The sequence below is a fragment of the Tachysurus vachellii genome, chromosome 13 (assembly GCF_030014155.1).
Source record: "Tachysurus vachellii isolate PV-2020 chromosome 13, HZAU_Pvac_v1, whole genome shotgun sequence".
Taxonomy (NCBI): Eukaryota; Metazoa; Chordata; class Actinopteri; order Siluriformes; family Bagridae; genus Tachysurus; species Tachysurus vachellii.
The window spans coordinates 18,270,792-18,287,803 of NC_083472.1; the positions used below are offsets into that span (position 1 = coordinate 18,270,792).

Genomic DNA, 17,012 nt, shown 5'->3' on the forward strand with positions numbered 1-17,012 from the left:
TCGAAAATGGGAACAAACTCGTTTATTCATACAACCCTACATTTATTCACAGTTTTAAGAAGTTTATTCATCCACTTAAAAATGCACAGAAAAGCAAATCATATTTTTTGTAATATTCAAAATTTAAAGATGAAGTAAGGCCAGTACAAAGTAGGAAAAGTGAAAACCCACACAAACAAATGTACATGATCCTGATTTTGAAGGCAGTTTTCACAATCAGATGACAGCAATGACAAAAGTATAAGAACAGTTTTGGGAATGTAAACGAAGTCTAACAGCATTTACTTACGTTCTGATAGAGGCAAAAAAGACAGAGATCATCTTAGAAGAAATGAAACAGCCTCAGGCGTTACATTGGTATTAAAGTTCGCCATAGTAACCAAGCAGAAAGCACATCAATACAACCTCGTCTTAATTCGCATTAGAGTAACAGCTCTCACACAGGACTGTCCCACGGTGCAAAAACATGCTGTGGATGAAATCGCCCATCGGCTTGCTGCAGACACCGCACTGAGGAAGGAAAATCAGATTAAAACATCGTCCTTGTAGCTCATGATTTTTTTTAAATAGTTTAAATAAAATAAAAGTACATATGCATGATTATAGGAATAAGACCTTGCATTTATTATAGCTGCTGAAAGTGTTTGGTGAGCAGCATAGCATAGTATAGCATAGCATAGATAGATAGATAGACAGACAGATAGATAGAGTATACATATATACATATATATATTTACATTTACGGCATTTAGCAGACACCCTTATCCAGAGTGACTTACAACTGAGCAACTGAGGGTTAAGGGCCTTGCTCAGGGGCCCAGCAGTGGCAGCTTGGTGGACCTGGGGTTCGAACTCATGACCTTCCGATCAGTAGCCCAACACCTTAACCACTGAGCTACCACATCCACATATATATAAATATATATATATCCACATATATATAAATATATATATATTTTATATATATTTATTTAATATATATTTTATATATATTTTTTTATTTTTTATTATTTATTTATTTATATATATTTATATTTATATATACACACACACACACAGACAAAAAATTTTGTGTATAGACTAAAATTTACCTTGAAGCACTCAGGGTGGCAGGAGATGTTGAGGTGGTCAATTGTGATCTTGGAGTCATTTCCTACGAGACTACCACAGTACGTGCAGGCAGTCATATTTGCAGTGCTGAACAACAACAAAAAAAGATTAGAAATATAAAATTCACACTATGGCAGTTCACATGGAATTATCAGTAACAGCTGCTTTGCTGCTATTTAGTTAACAAAGTAGTGTTTCATAAAAAAGCAGTAGATTCTGAGTGGAACGTTCATATTGCATACAAAGAACCGTTTCATAACTGTAAGAATGACTGTAAGAATCAATGATGACTTTACCATAACATAATACCCCTGTTGCCATTATTAACATGATTTTAGACTGATAACTATTCATATACAGTTACCTGGAGGGGCTGCTGTATGCATAAGTGCTGGAGCTGGAGGTCACATAGTCACTGTGGACAAAAACACAGAGTTTGACCTTTCATAAATGACTCAAAGAATCAATCCTGAGAGACTTTACCATAACATAATACTCCTGTTGCCATTATTAACATGGTGTTAGACTGATAACTATTAATATACAGTTACCTGGAGGGGCTGCTGTATGCATAAGTGCTGGAGCTCGAGGTCACATAGTCACTTTGGACAAAAACACAGAGTTTGGTCTTTTCCATGTGTTTAATTCCTACATCGTTATACAGCTCAGTTCATTGCATTAAGTAATGTAATGAACATAGCTGTCACTACAATTGCTTTGTGCTCTTATGATTAGTGCAGTAATACATTTGCCTGCTTTATTCCTACAGTCTCTTGGGAGAACTTAAAAAGCCACAGAAAGCTTTATTATGGTTTTGTAATGTCGCTAGTCACAGAATAGCAGTTTCAGAGGGTTTGTTATAATTAGTTAGGATATGATCTGTGAAATTTTCATTAAAAGTGGAATAGTGCTAAAAAAGTTTTTTTACCCACACATAAAACTGTCTATAAAGCATTTGTGATTATAATTTTTTATGATTCATTTTACAAGAAAAGTATATAAAGAAGTATCTCACTTGTCGTATCTGCTAGTGCCATACCCAAAGGGCTCAGAGTTCAAATATGATTTGATGTAGACTAAATTCCTGGAAAGGAGGAGAAATAGAATAATTGGAGAATAATCACATAGGCCTATTTATTTATGCAATGTAAATACATGCAAATACATACTTTTTAGCCTCAGGATACAGCTCCTTTTCTTCTGGTCTGGCTGAATTTCTGTCCAAAATAAGATATAAAATAAATAGTATTATTTATTTTCTATGTAGATTGCTTTCCACTTTATACTGATTTGCTGGTGTGATATTATGGTTTAATTTTGTACTTGGTCTATCAAGGAACAAAAGGAAATAGTAAGATGGTTCCTGTATGAATGTGAAAACACTCAGGCATTTCGTAAATGTTTGGCTGTGTAACGACTTTATTACAGCAGTCTTTATTACTGAATGCCAGGATTTAGCTCGTCTATATGAATGTGACCATGTAAGTGAAGTTCTTAATCAGTGTATAATCAGAAAGTGTTTAATCACTTTGTTAATCATTCATGGAATTGGAATCTGAAGAAAATGATCAACATGACCATGATATTTTTATTAATCACAGTTACTGTCATATTAAAGTATAAAGGATTCTGGTGAACACATCATATAGTCATAGAAATATCAGTTGCTCTTGAAGCTGCATTAAAAATGTTACTGTGTTACTTATGAACATTTCTATTTGGGTATAAAATAAAGGTAAAAATGAAAACAAAAATATAACACACTTTTAAAATAATAAGAGAAAAACTGAGCAGTCCAAGAAAAACGTATTTTTACATGGAATAAAATATAAAGAAGGTTTTTTAATGATAATCATTTAATGCAAATTATTTAATGATACACTCACCATCCACTGTACAAAGCCCAGTACAATGCATAAAATCATGGACATCATCAGAATGGGGAACAATATGATCTCAGTAACTTGAACTGTGTCATAGCTGTTTGTACATGGTTAGCATGGGCTGGTTTGTGTATTTCAGAAACCGCTGAACTACTAAGATCTTCATGCACAATGGCCTTTCGAGTTTACACACAGCTTTGTGGTCAGTGAGTGTGTATATTTAATAATAAGCTTACGTGGACACCGTTGTTTTCGTCACGTAAACATTAAAACGCAACAGTCGAAATCCAAATCCATTTAATATTGTTAATAGTGTTGCTCATACTTACATATCAGTTGGTTCTTGGTCAGGCATGGGCTCACTGTGAGGAATACAATAAAACATAAACAGACATGAAATAGAAATGCTATAATGGTTTATGATACAATATATATAAATAAACAAACAAATAACAAATATATTATAAGATATATTTATATATTGATTGATTTATTTATTTTTTATCTTGCTTAAAAAGCAATTAGTCATGCTTATGCAGTTTCAACATAAATGGTGACTTTAGATGGAGAAAGATGACACTGTTTTCACTGCAATTACAATTCACCTTGTAAGCAGCATATAGCTCTAAAAATGAGATTAAACACCTTTAAGACCTGTATCATGTGGTCTGCTAGTAAACGCAAGTAAATGCAATTCCAGTAAATAAAATAATAATTTCGGCAATACAAATGAACTTTAAGAATGTAAATCTGTGCTGTTTACCTGTCCTCTATTGTGTTGTCTATAGTGGGAACTGCCCATTTGTCCCATGGCGAGCTAGATTTAGAGGACCTAGTTTTAGAAGACATGAATAACATTGTCAAAAAAGACTTCCATGTCTTTCAAGTACAAACTGAAAGGAAATCGGTGATGTCTGTGAAGCAGTAACTTGACATGCAGCAAACAGTAGAGGCCTTTTGGTGAAGTCTAGACTGGCTATTTTTATGATAGCACCAGCACACAATCAGTTCTAGGTCAGCAAGCCAAGTGTGGTCATTAATAATACAAACAGTGACTATTGCAGAATGTTGAGGCAAGAGAAAGAAATTGGAAAAGAAACAGAGCTGACTCACTTCTGCTCGAATGTGACCGAAACGGTCTGCTTTTGTTCGTTATTGCTGAAAGATAGAGTTCAAAGTTCAAATAGTAGTGCTAAAGCAGTCATTTATTTGTAACTGTTTCTTGAAAAAAAGACACTGGTTAGTATAATGAGAACATTTGCATTGTTATGGAATTTCACTGTTATGGTTTTAATGGAAACATCATTATTCAGCAGCATGTTCAGTCATTCTGTCTGTACACGTACCTGTCGGACAGAAGAGGATCAAAGAGCTCTACGGGGCTGCCAGAGAAAGAGAGAGAAGGTGTTGCATTTGTAATAGGTGTGATGTGTACACAGATGATTGCCTCCTTTGTCACCTTTAAGCCCAAATCATTACCTCTTTGTGGACTCTTTCACTATCGGATTCGGATCGAATAGATCAGTAGAGCTGAAAAAAAAACAATTTCACACTGATTTCACTTTGAAAGGCGAGAAAACACATGCAAATTAAATTCTGATGTGATTGTTAAAAGGGACTCCACTAGTCTGATGATGAGGTGGAGTCTGAGCGTGTTCTGCTGCCTCTAGTGCACACTCTCATCTACTATTCTCCTCTGGATCTATTATCCTCTGGATCTATTCTGCATGTTCTCCTGTCTAACGGGGATTTAGCTAATATTCTTGAGGATGTACAAGGATGTGTTTTTGATGGAGACTATAAAGCACGTCTGTAATTCACTCTGAATATGTGCCAGATGTTGTGTAAGCATTTGACTGTATAAAAAAAGAAATCAAAGAGTTGCTGTACCTCTTTACATCCTTCTTGGTCTGAACCACAGTCTGTGTTTTCTCAATTCTGGTATTTGTTTTATCAGTGCTTAGTCTGAGAAGGAGATCAGAGAGATGAGTAGATCAGTGAAACACTGACATATGTAACTTTTATACTCCTGTTAATCCTCTAACATCTTGGATAAATACATTGAATAAGACAAAAAATGAACATAAAGATTCCTGCTTACCTGTCAGTGTTGGTGTCAATGGGGATAATATCAACCGCAAGCAGATCCAGAGACACTTTTGCCTTCTCTGTTTTGGGTAGAGAGCTGCAGAAATAAATGATTCACCTCAGAATTTTAGGTAATGATATCTTAAAACTATTCATAAAGGCCCACTTTGTTGGTCTGTCCCAATTTTATGAATCATGTTTTATGAATCATGTTTTTCTAGACACAAATCTAATCATACTCAGCGTCTTACAGTATCATTTTGAAGGAAGAAGGTTTGACTAAGTGTTATTGCCTGCATGATGAATGTTTTCACGTGTTTGAATTACACATGCAGAGCATGTCAGAGTAACATCCATGATTCACTGAAATCTTCACATAAGCATTAGTGTGCTTATTACTAGTACGTATTCTGACATATGATGCATACAAAGCTAGAAATGTAAAGGTGGATGAGAGACATACAAAAGAGAAACATGAAAGATTTCATAAAATTAGTTTTCATAAATATATGTAGTCAATATTGCACTATTTCCCAAGCTTTTACACCTATTCACTCTTTTCATAATGCTATAGGTGATATTGCTACAAAGAGCAATAGAGAGATGGGGTAATATGAAAGTAGTGAATTTCAGTAGTGAAGTCTCTCACCCTCCTGTCAGCAGGTCGGTGGTGGTGGTGGGGGGGACTGGGTCCACAGACTTCTGTAGAGTGCTTATAGTGAAAAAAAGGAAGTAAGAATATTAATATGCATGATTATACATAATATAACAACACATGGCAACGTGGATAAAAGAAACACTAGTGTGTCCGCACTAATGATACTTCAGCCCTTCACTCCTGTCAGAGCGTTAACAGAGCTCTAGTGCCATATATCAATATAAGTTTAAAATAGTTTTGTTTTATTAGCAGATCATTTCTAAGCATTTACTATTTGAAAAAAGACATATTAGCACAATTTGTTTAGTAAGTTTAGTTGTTCCTGCAACACATTACACCACTTATCATTCTCCCTTCAGGCCTTCAAGCCAAGGCAAGACCCACCATTCTTTGGGATACAAGGTAGACATGTGTCAAGACTCCATGTTATACTCAGTTGGTGGAATGAACATCTTCTGGGTATCTAAATATCTGAGTCACTGAAATGAGTCTTCAATGAAAACATCTCTAAATGCTACAGTGAGCACCAGTGAAAAAAAGATTATCTTGATTGACCCACTGCATGTTCTCCTGTCTATCGGGGATTTAGCTAATATTCTTGAGGATGCACAAGGATGCGTTTTTGATGGAGACTATAAAGCACGTCTGTAATTCACTCTGAATATGTGCCAGATGTTGTGTAAGCATTTGACTGTATAAAAAAAGAAATCAAAGAGTTGCTGTACCTCTTTACATCCTTCTTGGTCTGAACCACAGTCTGTGTTTTCTCAATTCTGGTATTTGTTTTATCAGTGCTTAGTCTGAGAAGGAGATCAGAGAGATGAGTAGATCAGCGAAACACTGACATATGTAACTTTTATACTCCTGTTAATCCTCTAACATCTTGGATAAATACATTGAATAAGACAAAAAATGAACATAAAGATTCCTGCTTACCTGTCAGTGTTGGTGTCAATGGGGATAATATCAACCGCAAGCAGATCCAGAGACACTTTTGCCTTCTCTGTTTTGGGTAGAGAGCTGCAAAAATAAATGATTCACCTCAGAATTTTAGGTAATGATATCTTAAAACTATTCATAAAGGCCCACTTTGTTGGTCTGTCCCAATTCAAGGCATTTCACATAATCATGAGTACTACTAGTGTCTGGTGTGTTTGAAGCTGAGGCAGAGCACAAACATAAACACTGAGCTGGGCTGGAAAAGGCTGTCCTAAATTACAATCATTGCTACAGAGCTTACTGCATGTCACATGCCACAAAAAAAAGTCTAGGCTGTTTTTCTGTCTACAACATGCTCCATTTGCTCACTTGATCTTCACACCCCAGTGTGGTTCTTCCTCAGCCTTTTGCCACAAAGTTGGAAGCACCCAATTTTCTAGAATGTGTTTGTATGCTGTAGTATAAAGATTTTCTTCACTGGAACTACGAGGCCCAAACCTGTTCCAGTATGACAATGCTCTTCTGAACATAGCAAGATCCATGAAGTCAGGGTTTGCCCAAGTTTTTGTGGAAAACCTTGAGTCCTGACCTAAACCCCACTGAAGACTTTTGTGATGAACTGGAACACTGACTGCACCCCAGACCTCACTAAACTTTACTAATGCTCGTGTGACTGAATTAACACAAATCACTACAGCCACACTCTACAATACTGTATGGTGGAAAGCCTTCCCAGAAGAGTAGACGATATTGTAACAGCATATGGGAACTAAATGTTTAATGGGATTTTCAACCATAATAGAATAGTGTGATGGTCAGTTGTCCACAAACTTTTGGCAATACAACAAACATGAAGAAATCTTAAAGTGTCTTAAACCTTGTATCCTACAATAAGGGTGAATTCCTCACACAGTGAATACCGGGCTTTGATCAAGTTTTTGGATATATATAGGCCAAATTGAATTGGACATAAGCCAGAAAATTCTGCTCTGCTTCCTTTTCGCTTTCAAGGGTAATATTTCTAGCATTTTAAAAATGATAGACCTTTGCCTGTGAATGAGATACATGCAGAATGGAAACAGGAAAGAGTCAGGGTTCCATAATCATATATAGAAGAAAATCTTCAAATTTTACTGAGTGTGGGTTTTTCCCAGACTGCTACAGATTTTTACATAAAACACATTATATGGTTTAACAGAAATGTAGTTAAAAAAAAGCCTCTTACTCTCCTGCCAGCAGGTCAGTGGAGGTTGGGAAGGGGTCCACTATTTTCTGTGAAGTGCTTAAAGTGAAAAGAGAACATTAATATGTAAGATAACATTAATATGCTCATTGATAACAAAAGCTAAAGTGGTTATAGGGAACGCTAATAGGTCTGCACCAGTCAGAGCATTAATAGAGCTAGACCACCCTCTTGTGGCTCAACCATCTTACTTAGTAGCTGTGGAAGTGACAGTATATAAAAATTTAGCACCATCATTAAGAAAGGCACACTGACCTCCCAGTCAGATCCAAAAGATCTTTATCATTCAAGCTGCTGGTGTTCTTGACTGGCTTTGGGTCGGTACTGAATAAAGACACAAAGATAGAAGAGGATATTGTGAGTAAATTATTATCATGTCAGCGTTTTTTTAATCAGTTCATTAATGTGAATCTCTTAGCAGATCAGTTTTAATCTGATTCTCCTCACAAATTCTCCTACCACATGCTGCGACTGTCAAATACAATAAACAGGTTCATTTCGTTCTTAATGTCACAACAATTAGAAATAAATATAAATCTCAACAAGAATGCCTGACAGACAGACAGACAGACAGACAGACAGACAGACAGACAGATAGATAGATAGATAGATAGATAGATAGATAGATAGATAGATAGATAGATAGATAGATAGATAGATAGATAGATAGATAGATAGATAGAAATACAATATTGATAAGGATCTAGTACATCACATCCACAAATAACAATAATCCATGGTGAATATGTAAAATGCACTTTGAGATGCTAACATGTTTTATTTATTTCGCAACACATTGTACATTTCATCTGTTATAGCTCCAGTTAATGTTGTGAAACACTCACAAAACAGGTTTGTGCCCATTTCCTGTTACTATTTACATTATGGCAGCTCTTAAAAGTCATTCCCTTACCAGCCATTTTCTCTCTCTCTAAGCATCCTATGTCAGAAACTTGAAATTACAGCTTTGACTTGGACTGTTACAAAGTGCTGACACTGGAGACTCCTTCAAAATTGTGTCACAATTTTTTTCATTTAGTCCATGTGCCGCATATATCATACAAGTCCTTGAATATGTTGTTTCTAAACAAACTATAATGTATTCATTTAAAGCTGGTAATAACAATTTTCAGAGCTATTTTCAAAACGAATCAACATTTTCTGAATCAACCAATCAGATTTTTCAGCACTGAGAATTTAGCTGCTTGGCAGTTTGACCATTCTTCCTGGGAAACCATAATCTGTAATCCATTACTTACTTACAGTTATTAATGAGAAATTCTGTTAAACGATACCTGTGTATTTCAGATCCTATTTCATGGACTGGTTTATTGATATTTTCCACTGCATAAAAAGTTAAACACTGCAACAGTGACATTAAGAAGATCTTAACATAATAGATCAACATTTTAGCTTATTCGGCTCTGAAATTCTATACCCGAAAACCTGAAAACAGCTGACATTCTTAGGCTTAGGCTCTGTTTTATCAATTATTTCATTTAAAATTAAAAGTTATATTTTTCACATGTTCATAATTTACTTTATCCTTGTTTACATTTAGTAAATATGAGGAAGAGGCTTTGCTGACGTGCACAGTGTGTTAGCTTTGTGTATTAGCTGCACAAGGGATGTGGGTACCTTATATTCAAAGTAGAAAGCCTTAATGAAGCACAAGGTTCATGGAGACAGACATACATTCAAAATGCAAAGCCTCACTGTTTGGAATACAGTGGAAGGCCTTGTGCAAGTAAGCCATACCGGGAGTGTGGAAATGGTATTTCAATTCCATTACTATACTGTTTTGTTGTTGTTGTTGTTGTTGTTGTCTTGTCAAAATTTTATGTTTTTTTCCCATCTCATAATCATGAGTTAACTTGTAAAGGCATTCTAACTATCTGCCCAGTAAAATCAGATTATTCATATTATAACAACTGATCAAAAACTGTGACAATCCACTTAATATGTATTTACACTTGCTTGATAATGAACTTTCATAGTATAAATCTCTTAAACCTCAGTCTAGGAGTGGCCTCTGGTTTGCATTTGGTTAAAAGCTTTGTGGATGAGACTTCCTTTACAGATGGAACAGCTGGTATGACTGGTTCAGTGGCGTTAAAGAAGAACAGACAGCATTCCAGAAAATGGGACACATCCCACTATCAGTGTAGATATGCAGTCACGGATGATATTCATAACAGAGATTCTACAACTATTTGTCACTGATTGTTTAATGAATCTTCTGGCATGTCAGATTACTATGAGAGTAGGTATTTACACATTTATTTAATATATGAATTAAAATAAACCTCAATGAAATACAATGCCTATGAAGGTGACATAATATTTTGAAGATTAATATTTGGAGATAAAAATATTACTTCATAAATAAAAGACTTACAATTGAACAACAATGTGCTGACTTTCTTAAAGTCACTGATTGCGACAAATGCTCAGATTTTCTGGAATTTCTGTTAAAAGTAGTCAAAAAGAGTCAAAAATAAGCTTGGGGTCACACACACACACACACACACACACACACACACACTTTCTCACATACTACAATCAATTTAGAGATGCCAATCAGTCAACCATGCATGCCTTTGGACTGGGGCAGAAAACCAAAATACAGGGAAAAACCCCCATAGCAGAGGGATAAGATAATCATGCAGGATGGAGGCAGAAATCAAAGCCCCAACCCCAGAGGTCGCGAGGCAAAAATCCCAAGGCTGAAGACCCCCTTGCATCCCATCTACACATCCACAAAATAAACTGAATGTTCTATATGTATTTAATTTTCAAATGGTTAAAAAAAAGAGAAAAAGTGACAAAGAAAGTTTTGCTATGTGGTGTGTCTATTTCGCTGGCATGGTTTGTTCACTTAACAGAAGAGTTTCTGTAAAATGTGCTTCATTTCTTCACACAGATCCAGCTATAATGAAACTTGTCTATCATTACGGCTGTAGTCTCCTCCAGGATAACCCTGCACTCCTTCACAGGCTACAAGGACTCACTGAATGGTTTGATAAGGATGAAGATATAAATATAAATCATATACTATATCCTACACAACCATCTCAACCAAACACAACACGTCTAGACAATAGGTCAAGCTCATTAGCATCATCAAGTGAAGAAATACAGTACATTCAGGAAGAACGCTGTTCAGTCCTCCAGGTCAGTGAAAAACATGTGGCATCTGTGTCAATCAAAAAACATTTCTGACATCTAATGGTCTAAAAGTTTGTGTTTCTTTCTCGGTTCATTTCTCAACTATCAATAATCTAAATGAAAGAATGTACCTTGGTTTAGGAGTTGGATCTGTCTTGGATTCAGTTGTTGCAGAGTTCTTTAAAGTAGCAACTGGAGCAACTGAAGAGGCCTGAGTAATTGTCTCATTCACGCTGTTTCAAAGGAAGAAAGTAATGAAAGACATTCTTACATCTTAAAGGAATATATATGCATCCAACAATATTTTTTAAACAAAAGGTTTAAAGTAACATTTAACTAAATGGCAAGATCATTTTCTCAATCTCGTTACAGTTTAAGTGATTTGGTATCATTTATATATTTTCATTCAGTCTGATTCTTAAATTATTACAAAAGACAGTCTATAGAGAAAGCTGATAAATTGATAAATGAATATATTAATAATTATTATGAAAGACCAGTAATAATAATAATCTCTTCCTCAAAATTAAGATAAATACCTTGTTGTAGAACTGGGCTTGGGTTTAGAGACTTTCTGAGTCTCTGGAACAGGAGACGTTACTTGCTTCTTGCTGAGAACAAGAGAGAGACAAGTAATACATATGAAAGATGCATGACACATTTTTGTTTTTTACGGTTTAACCTGGAACAATTCATTTTTAAAAAGTCCTATAAAATTGTTTATATTTTCTTTCTATGTTCCAGTATGGCTTTTAACTCACTTTCACTTCCTCTGTCTTATTCATTCAAAGCAACTTAGATCGATGGTCCCTTGGTGACCCAAGAGATTCAACATGAGAGTAATGGGAGCAGGACTCAGCATATATTACAATTTGATTAACCTTCATTTTCAAAAGGTCCTACGTGCACTTGTCATCATCAGAAGTGCAATAGTGTGTTAATACAGTATTGGAACACAGACTTTGTTGGTTTTTCAGAATTTCAGATATTATTTTGGTACCTGGTGGATTCTGGGGTGGACAGGAGGGTGTCAGAGAGAGCATTGAGGGTGTTACTACAAAAACATATTAAAAAAAAAGATTACATATGATCACCATGGAAACAGATCACAGGGTAAATCTAAATCATTATTTTATCTACTCCTCCTTTAATAATACATATACTTATAATAAACCTTTGTTTAGGCGTGGGCTCTGTTTTGACTGTTGGTTTCTTTTCAGGTTTTGTAGCTGAGGAGTCTGATGGATTCGGCTCATCGACACTCATTTCCACGCTGTTGGTTGACGGAGGCAAAGTTTCAGTGAAGTTTAACAAAAAGAAGCTGTTTGGTTTGTTTTGGGAGCATTGAATAAAGAGGATAGGTTTACCTGTGTTTAGGAGGAGATACCGGGGTGGAGCCAGTGTCATCATCGTCACTGATAACTACCCTACACACACACACACACACACACACACACACACACACACACACACACACACACACACACACACAAAACATAGTCATTAGTGACAAAGAACAGCATGCTTTTCTTTCATGTGTCCTAACCACAGAATATACTTTGTACCTTTTAGCAATAAAAGCTGTGGCTGGCAAGGCAGAGCTGTCATTATTCCCAGGAGTGAACCTGAAAGTGATAGAAATTCATTTAAAAACAAAAGAATGATATAAGGTATGAAGTATGATCATGAATCTATAACCCACATTTGTTCAGGAATGGCAGAGAATTATACGTCCGAATGAGGAGGTACTGTGAAAATTGATGGCACCTGAGGAACATATTACTTTTAAAAGAACCGGCCCAAAACATTGGAGCAAAACATACTCATATTTCTTTGCAGCTGACAGCACATACGATCTCTGTCTTCTTGCTGAGCTGTCTAGTATTTTGCTGGCTGCCTCTGTCCTGTACACACACACACAAAGGAGTAGAATGACATCAGACAATAAGGTTCATGCCTCCTTTTATGAGGAGGACCAAAGTGAACAAAGAGGTCTGGTTAGAAAAAGCTGCACGTCCGGTGTGGAGCTCGTCTCACCTCCTCTCCTGTTCTTCTGAACTGAGCGGTGGCTCAGATGGCTCTGTTTTCTCCACACTCGAGCGAACAGCGTGAGTAGCTCTGAGAATGACACGAGAAGAGCCGTTTACAAAAACAAGCACAAATGCTTCGTTTGCAATATGCCTGAAGCTCCATGGTTTGCATTTGAATCACAAATCCCCAATCCTTCATCTGCAATTAATGAATTTCCACATCAAGCGCTTACATTTTCTTGTATCCGTCAGAGGCCTTTTTGTCAAAGCCAGATGTTCCACTGAAAAAAGTAAGAAAAGTAAAAAAAAAAAAAAAAAAGATTGTGATGATACAGTCATGTATTACAGCAAGTTTCCATAAATTACCATTTAAAATTTTATTCTTTATTTAGCTCAGCACTTTTCCTCTTTTAGAATTAATCTACAGTTCAAAAGACTTAGGTATATGCACAAAGGTGCTACAAAAAAAGAAGCCTTCAAAATAATGTCATTTCTACATTAAAAAAATTCCACTATAAAGATCAGTAACTATACATAGAGACTATAGATTGTAAATATTTGGTAGGCAACATGTCATAAGGACATGTCATAAGGAATCTGTCTGGTATGGTTTGGAGAATGTGTTACAGTCCGGTTTCTCTGGAGATCTGGAATTCTTCTAGGATTTTTTTGCAGGTAAAAACTGACAGATTTCATTATGTGTTTTTTTTTTTTTTTGTGGTGTATAATGCAATATGCTTCTTTCTTTACTTGCATACACACATTTTGTTTCTGTAACATTTAAATATTTTATGGAAAGCTAAAGTTTTTATACTGACTCAATAATTCAGAAGTCATCAAATTTTTTTTATTACAAATTTTGCATAAAAACAAAATCAGGGTGTCTAAGTCTTTTGCACTGTAACAGCACTAGTAGTGATAATCTTAAAAAGGAGTTTGCGTACATGTAGCCGTTAGTGGACTGTGCAGCTGGCTTGGTGTCAGTCTTCGTGAAAACACCCCTGCAAAACAAATGTGGTTCACAACGCAAAGCCTTTTGTCAAATATATATTAGCATGACATAAGCAACTTAAGTCCTGACTTACCTGATCAGGTATCCAGATTTAGAACTGTTAAAAAGATGAAATCATGACAGTAAATGTCACTTAGACAGTAAATGTCACTAATGTCACAGATTAGAAAAAAATCTTACGTCTTAGGCTGGACATTCTGTAGCATTCTTAAATATGCAAATAATATGCCAAATCTGAAGTGTAGGCTCTCACCTGTCTGTGCCCGATGATGGTTGAGGGTCTTGTTTAGGAGGTGTGTCATCAGCTACGGGGTCACTGAAGTCGCTGTTAACCCGACTGGCGCGCACCTCTGCAATCCTTCATTTAATAGATTGGGAATGCATGAATTAAATATATTTTTAATGAAGTCAGATCTTTCTCTCCCGCCTTCTCTCTCTCTCTCTCCCTCTCTCTCTCACACATTTACATTTACATTTATGGCATTTACACCCTTATCCAGAGTGACTTGCAACTGAGCAACTGAGGGTTAAGGGCCTTGCTCAGGGGCCCAGCAGTGGCAGCCTGGTGGACCTGGGGTTCGAACCCATTACCTTCCGATCAGTAGCCCAACACCTTAACCACTGAGCTACCACATCCCCTACATCCCCACACACACACACACACACACACACACACACACACACACACACACACACACACACACACACACACACACACACACACACACACACACACACACACACACACACACACACACACACACACACACACACACACACACACACACACACACACACACACACACACACACACACACACACACACACACACACACACACACACACACACACACACACACACACATACATATACACACCATGGCTTTTCATCATCCTCTTCCTCTAGTCCAGATTGATTGTACCGTTGGATCCAGCTGCTGTCTCCTTTCAGTGCAGTGCGAACCTTTGTGGTGCGTAAAACAGATTGTCTGTCCCCCTCTACACACACACACAAAAGAAATATACATAAATTTACAGAGATTACATCCCTAATAGAAGGAAAGCATTATAACTATGTGGAAATGTTTATGTGTATTATGCATATGTGTGTATTGGGTTATTACTATTGTTAGATATGTTACAAAACAGGTTTTGAGTGTGAGTGCAATCTGGTTTCACGTAGTACACGTTTAAATAAAGGAGAAAAAAGCAGCATAGGAATGCATGGATACAAAATGAATTACTTTTACATTAGTCATCAGTATTCCGGGTTTGGCTTTAATGAAGCGTATCTCTAAATCGCATGCACATAACCTGTGAGAGGGATTGAAATCTGCGTAGCTCACCAGTAGACATGGTTTTAGCTTCTTACTTCCAAATTTCTGCTTTGGCCAAGCCTGGGTGAGAAAAAAAAAAGACAGAGCTTAATACCTGACATGTTGATATGCACAAATGAGATCCAATGTACAACAGGTCATTCTGTACTGTCCAAAATAATCAAGTTTATGTATGGATGGAAATGTTGTTCAGAATTCCTGAGTCATCGTTTCACCATGTCATCAAGCCTGTCTCTCCACTTTCTCAGCACACACACACTCTCGCACATATTTTAATGAACAGACTACAGTAGGGTTCTGTTTATGAGAGGTAATTACATTTTGGCCCAGTTGTATTTTAATGATAGTAAATTCACCTATTTTCTAGATTAAGCTCTTGTTTAATATGATAAATCCTCTGGTAAAAAAAGGTTTTGTGTTTTACATAAACAGAACATATATCTTCATATTCTCTAGAGCCAGAGAACTGCTTATTCGAGTGGATTACTTCCTTCACCACATGCTCATTAAAGGCTTGTTAATTAGCTCTTTGTTTATTAAAGTCTGCACTAGTGTCTGCAGCGATGGTTAAATAACAACCATAAATCACTGAGTTTCACCCCCATCAGCAGTCCAAGTTATCCATAGACTTCTGGAAAAATTATCTGTGCAGTAAACAGTGGTGGAAGTTCAAACACTGTGACATAAAACACACTCAGGTAACAGATGTGAACGTGCATTCATCATGCTGGCATTAATCAAACAAGATGGAGTCACAGGAAAATGATAAAAAAAATGGTTAATGGTTTTATAAAGCCACACAGAAACAATCAGTCAAATGACAAACGTGTTTAAATGAGGTGTGTGTTTGTGTGTGTGTGTACGTTTGCCCCTGTGAAGAAGGTGAAAGTGTTAACTCAGGTTGTCTCATATATTTAACTCTAAAATGTAAATAATATTTACACTGATGTTTTAGCTCTACCACTTGAACAAAGATAAACCTTGTGACAATAAGAAATATTCACACTCGCTCTCACTCTCACACACACACACACACACACATATTTATATATACAAACCTACCTTATCTTAGAAAACACACATCCAAAACTGGTGAAAACTGGTGAAGTATGCCTCACTCTGTATCAGTGACACGTAATCGCCGCTCTTGATAAATGACTCAAGGCAGTTAACAGCAGGACTATCTGCTCTGTGTCAGTCCACACACAAACACACACACTGAGGTAGGTTTGACAGCTGTCTCTTGGAGAGAGTAGATCCGGGCGTTGACACGACTGACAAGCCCAGCCAGTTTTAGTAGCTGCACACACCAAGTCTGGGTGTGTATGTGTGTGCATAATCATAAGTGTGTGTGCGTTTGCTCTTTAGGACACTAGAGGAGATTTATTTATCTACATCAGATTTTTTCAGATGATTACTTAGATGAAGTAAAAACGGTTAATGTGACATGTTGACTGACAGCAGGGATAACACAGACTCCACTCTGAACAAATTAAAAGATTTTGATTTTTCAATACCGTTCAACAAACACAGGAATTATTTTT

General features: G+C 36.4%; 1 protein-coding gene across 1 annotated transcript; it reads right to left on the reverse strand.

Moving 5' to 3' along the window:
• Positions 1 to 7: 7 nt before the first annotated feature.
• znf185 (zinc finger protein 185 with LIM domain) lies at positions 8 to 16,743 on the reverse strand. Its single transcript, XM_060884880.1, has 33 exons — positions 16,531 to 16,743; positions 15,478 to 15,528; positions 15,010 to 15,130; positions 14,385 to 14,489; positions 14,205 to 14,228; positions 14,064 to 14,120; positions 13,353 to 13,400; positions 13,127 to 13,207; positions 12,913 to 12,993; positions 12,655 to 12,714; positions 12,457 to 12,516; positions 12,264 to 12,362; positions 12,090 to 12,143; positions 11,629 to 11,700; positions 11,221 to 11,322; positions 8,177 to 8,245; positions 7,904 to 7,960; positions 6,676 to 6,759; positions 6,465 to 6,539; positions 5,731 to 5,793; positions 5,095 to 5,178; positions 4,884 to 4,958; positions 4,473 to 4,523; positions 4,340 to 4,375; positions 4,107 to 4,151; positions 3,757 to 3,825; positions 3,323 to 3,355; positions 2,280 to 2,327; positions 2,126 to 2,194; positions 1,662 to 1,712; positions 1,475 to 1,525; positions 1,092 to 1,197; positions 8 to 510 (listed from the first exon to the last, which is right to left on the reverse strand). The coding sequence occupies exons 2-33, from the start codon at positions 15,485 to 15,487 to the stop codon at positions 412 to 414; spliced, it is 2,139 nt and encodes a 712-aa protein (XP_060740863.1). The 5' UTR covers positions 15,488 to 15,528; positions 16,531 to 16,743; the 3' UTR covers positions 8 to 411.
• Positions 16,744 to 17,012: the final 269 nt, after the last annotated feature.

What these genes read in the sequence shown, in the direction of transcription:
- znf185 (XM_060884880.1), bottom strand. An exon ending in ACCAAGAAGGATGTAAAGAG is followed by an intron (nt 4,524 to 4,883) that starts GTACAGCAACTC and finishes TTTTTTTTTCAG; the next exon opens with CTCTACTGATCTATTCGATC. An exon ending in GATCCTCTTCTGTCCGACAG is followed by an intron (nt 4,152 to 4,339) that starts GTACGTGTACAG and finishes TCTATCTTTCAG; the next exon opens with CAATAACGAACAAAAGCAGA.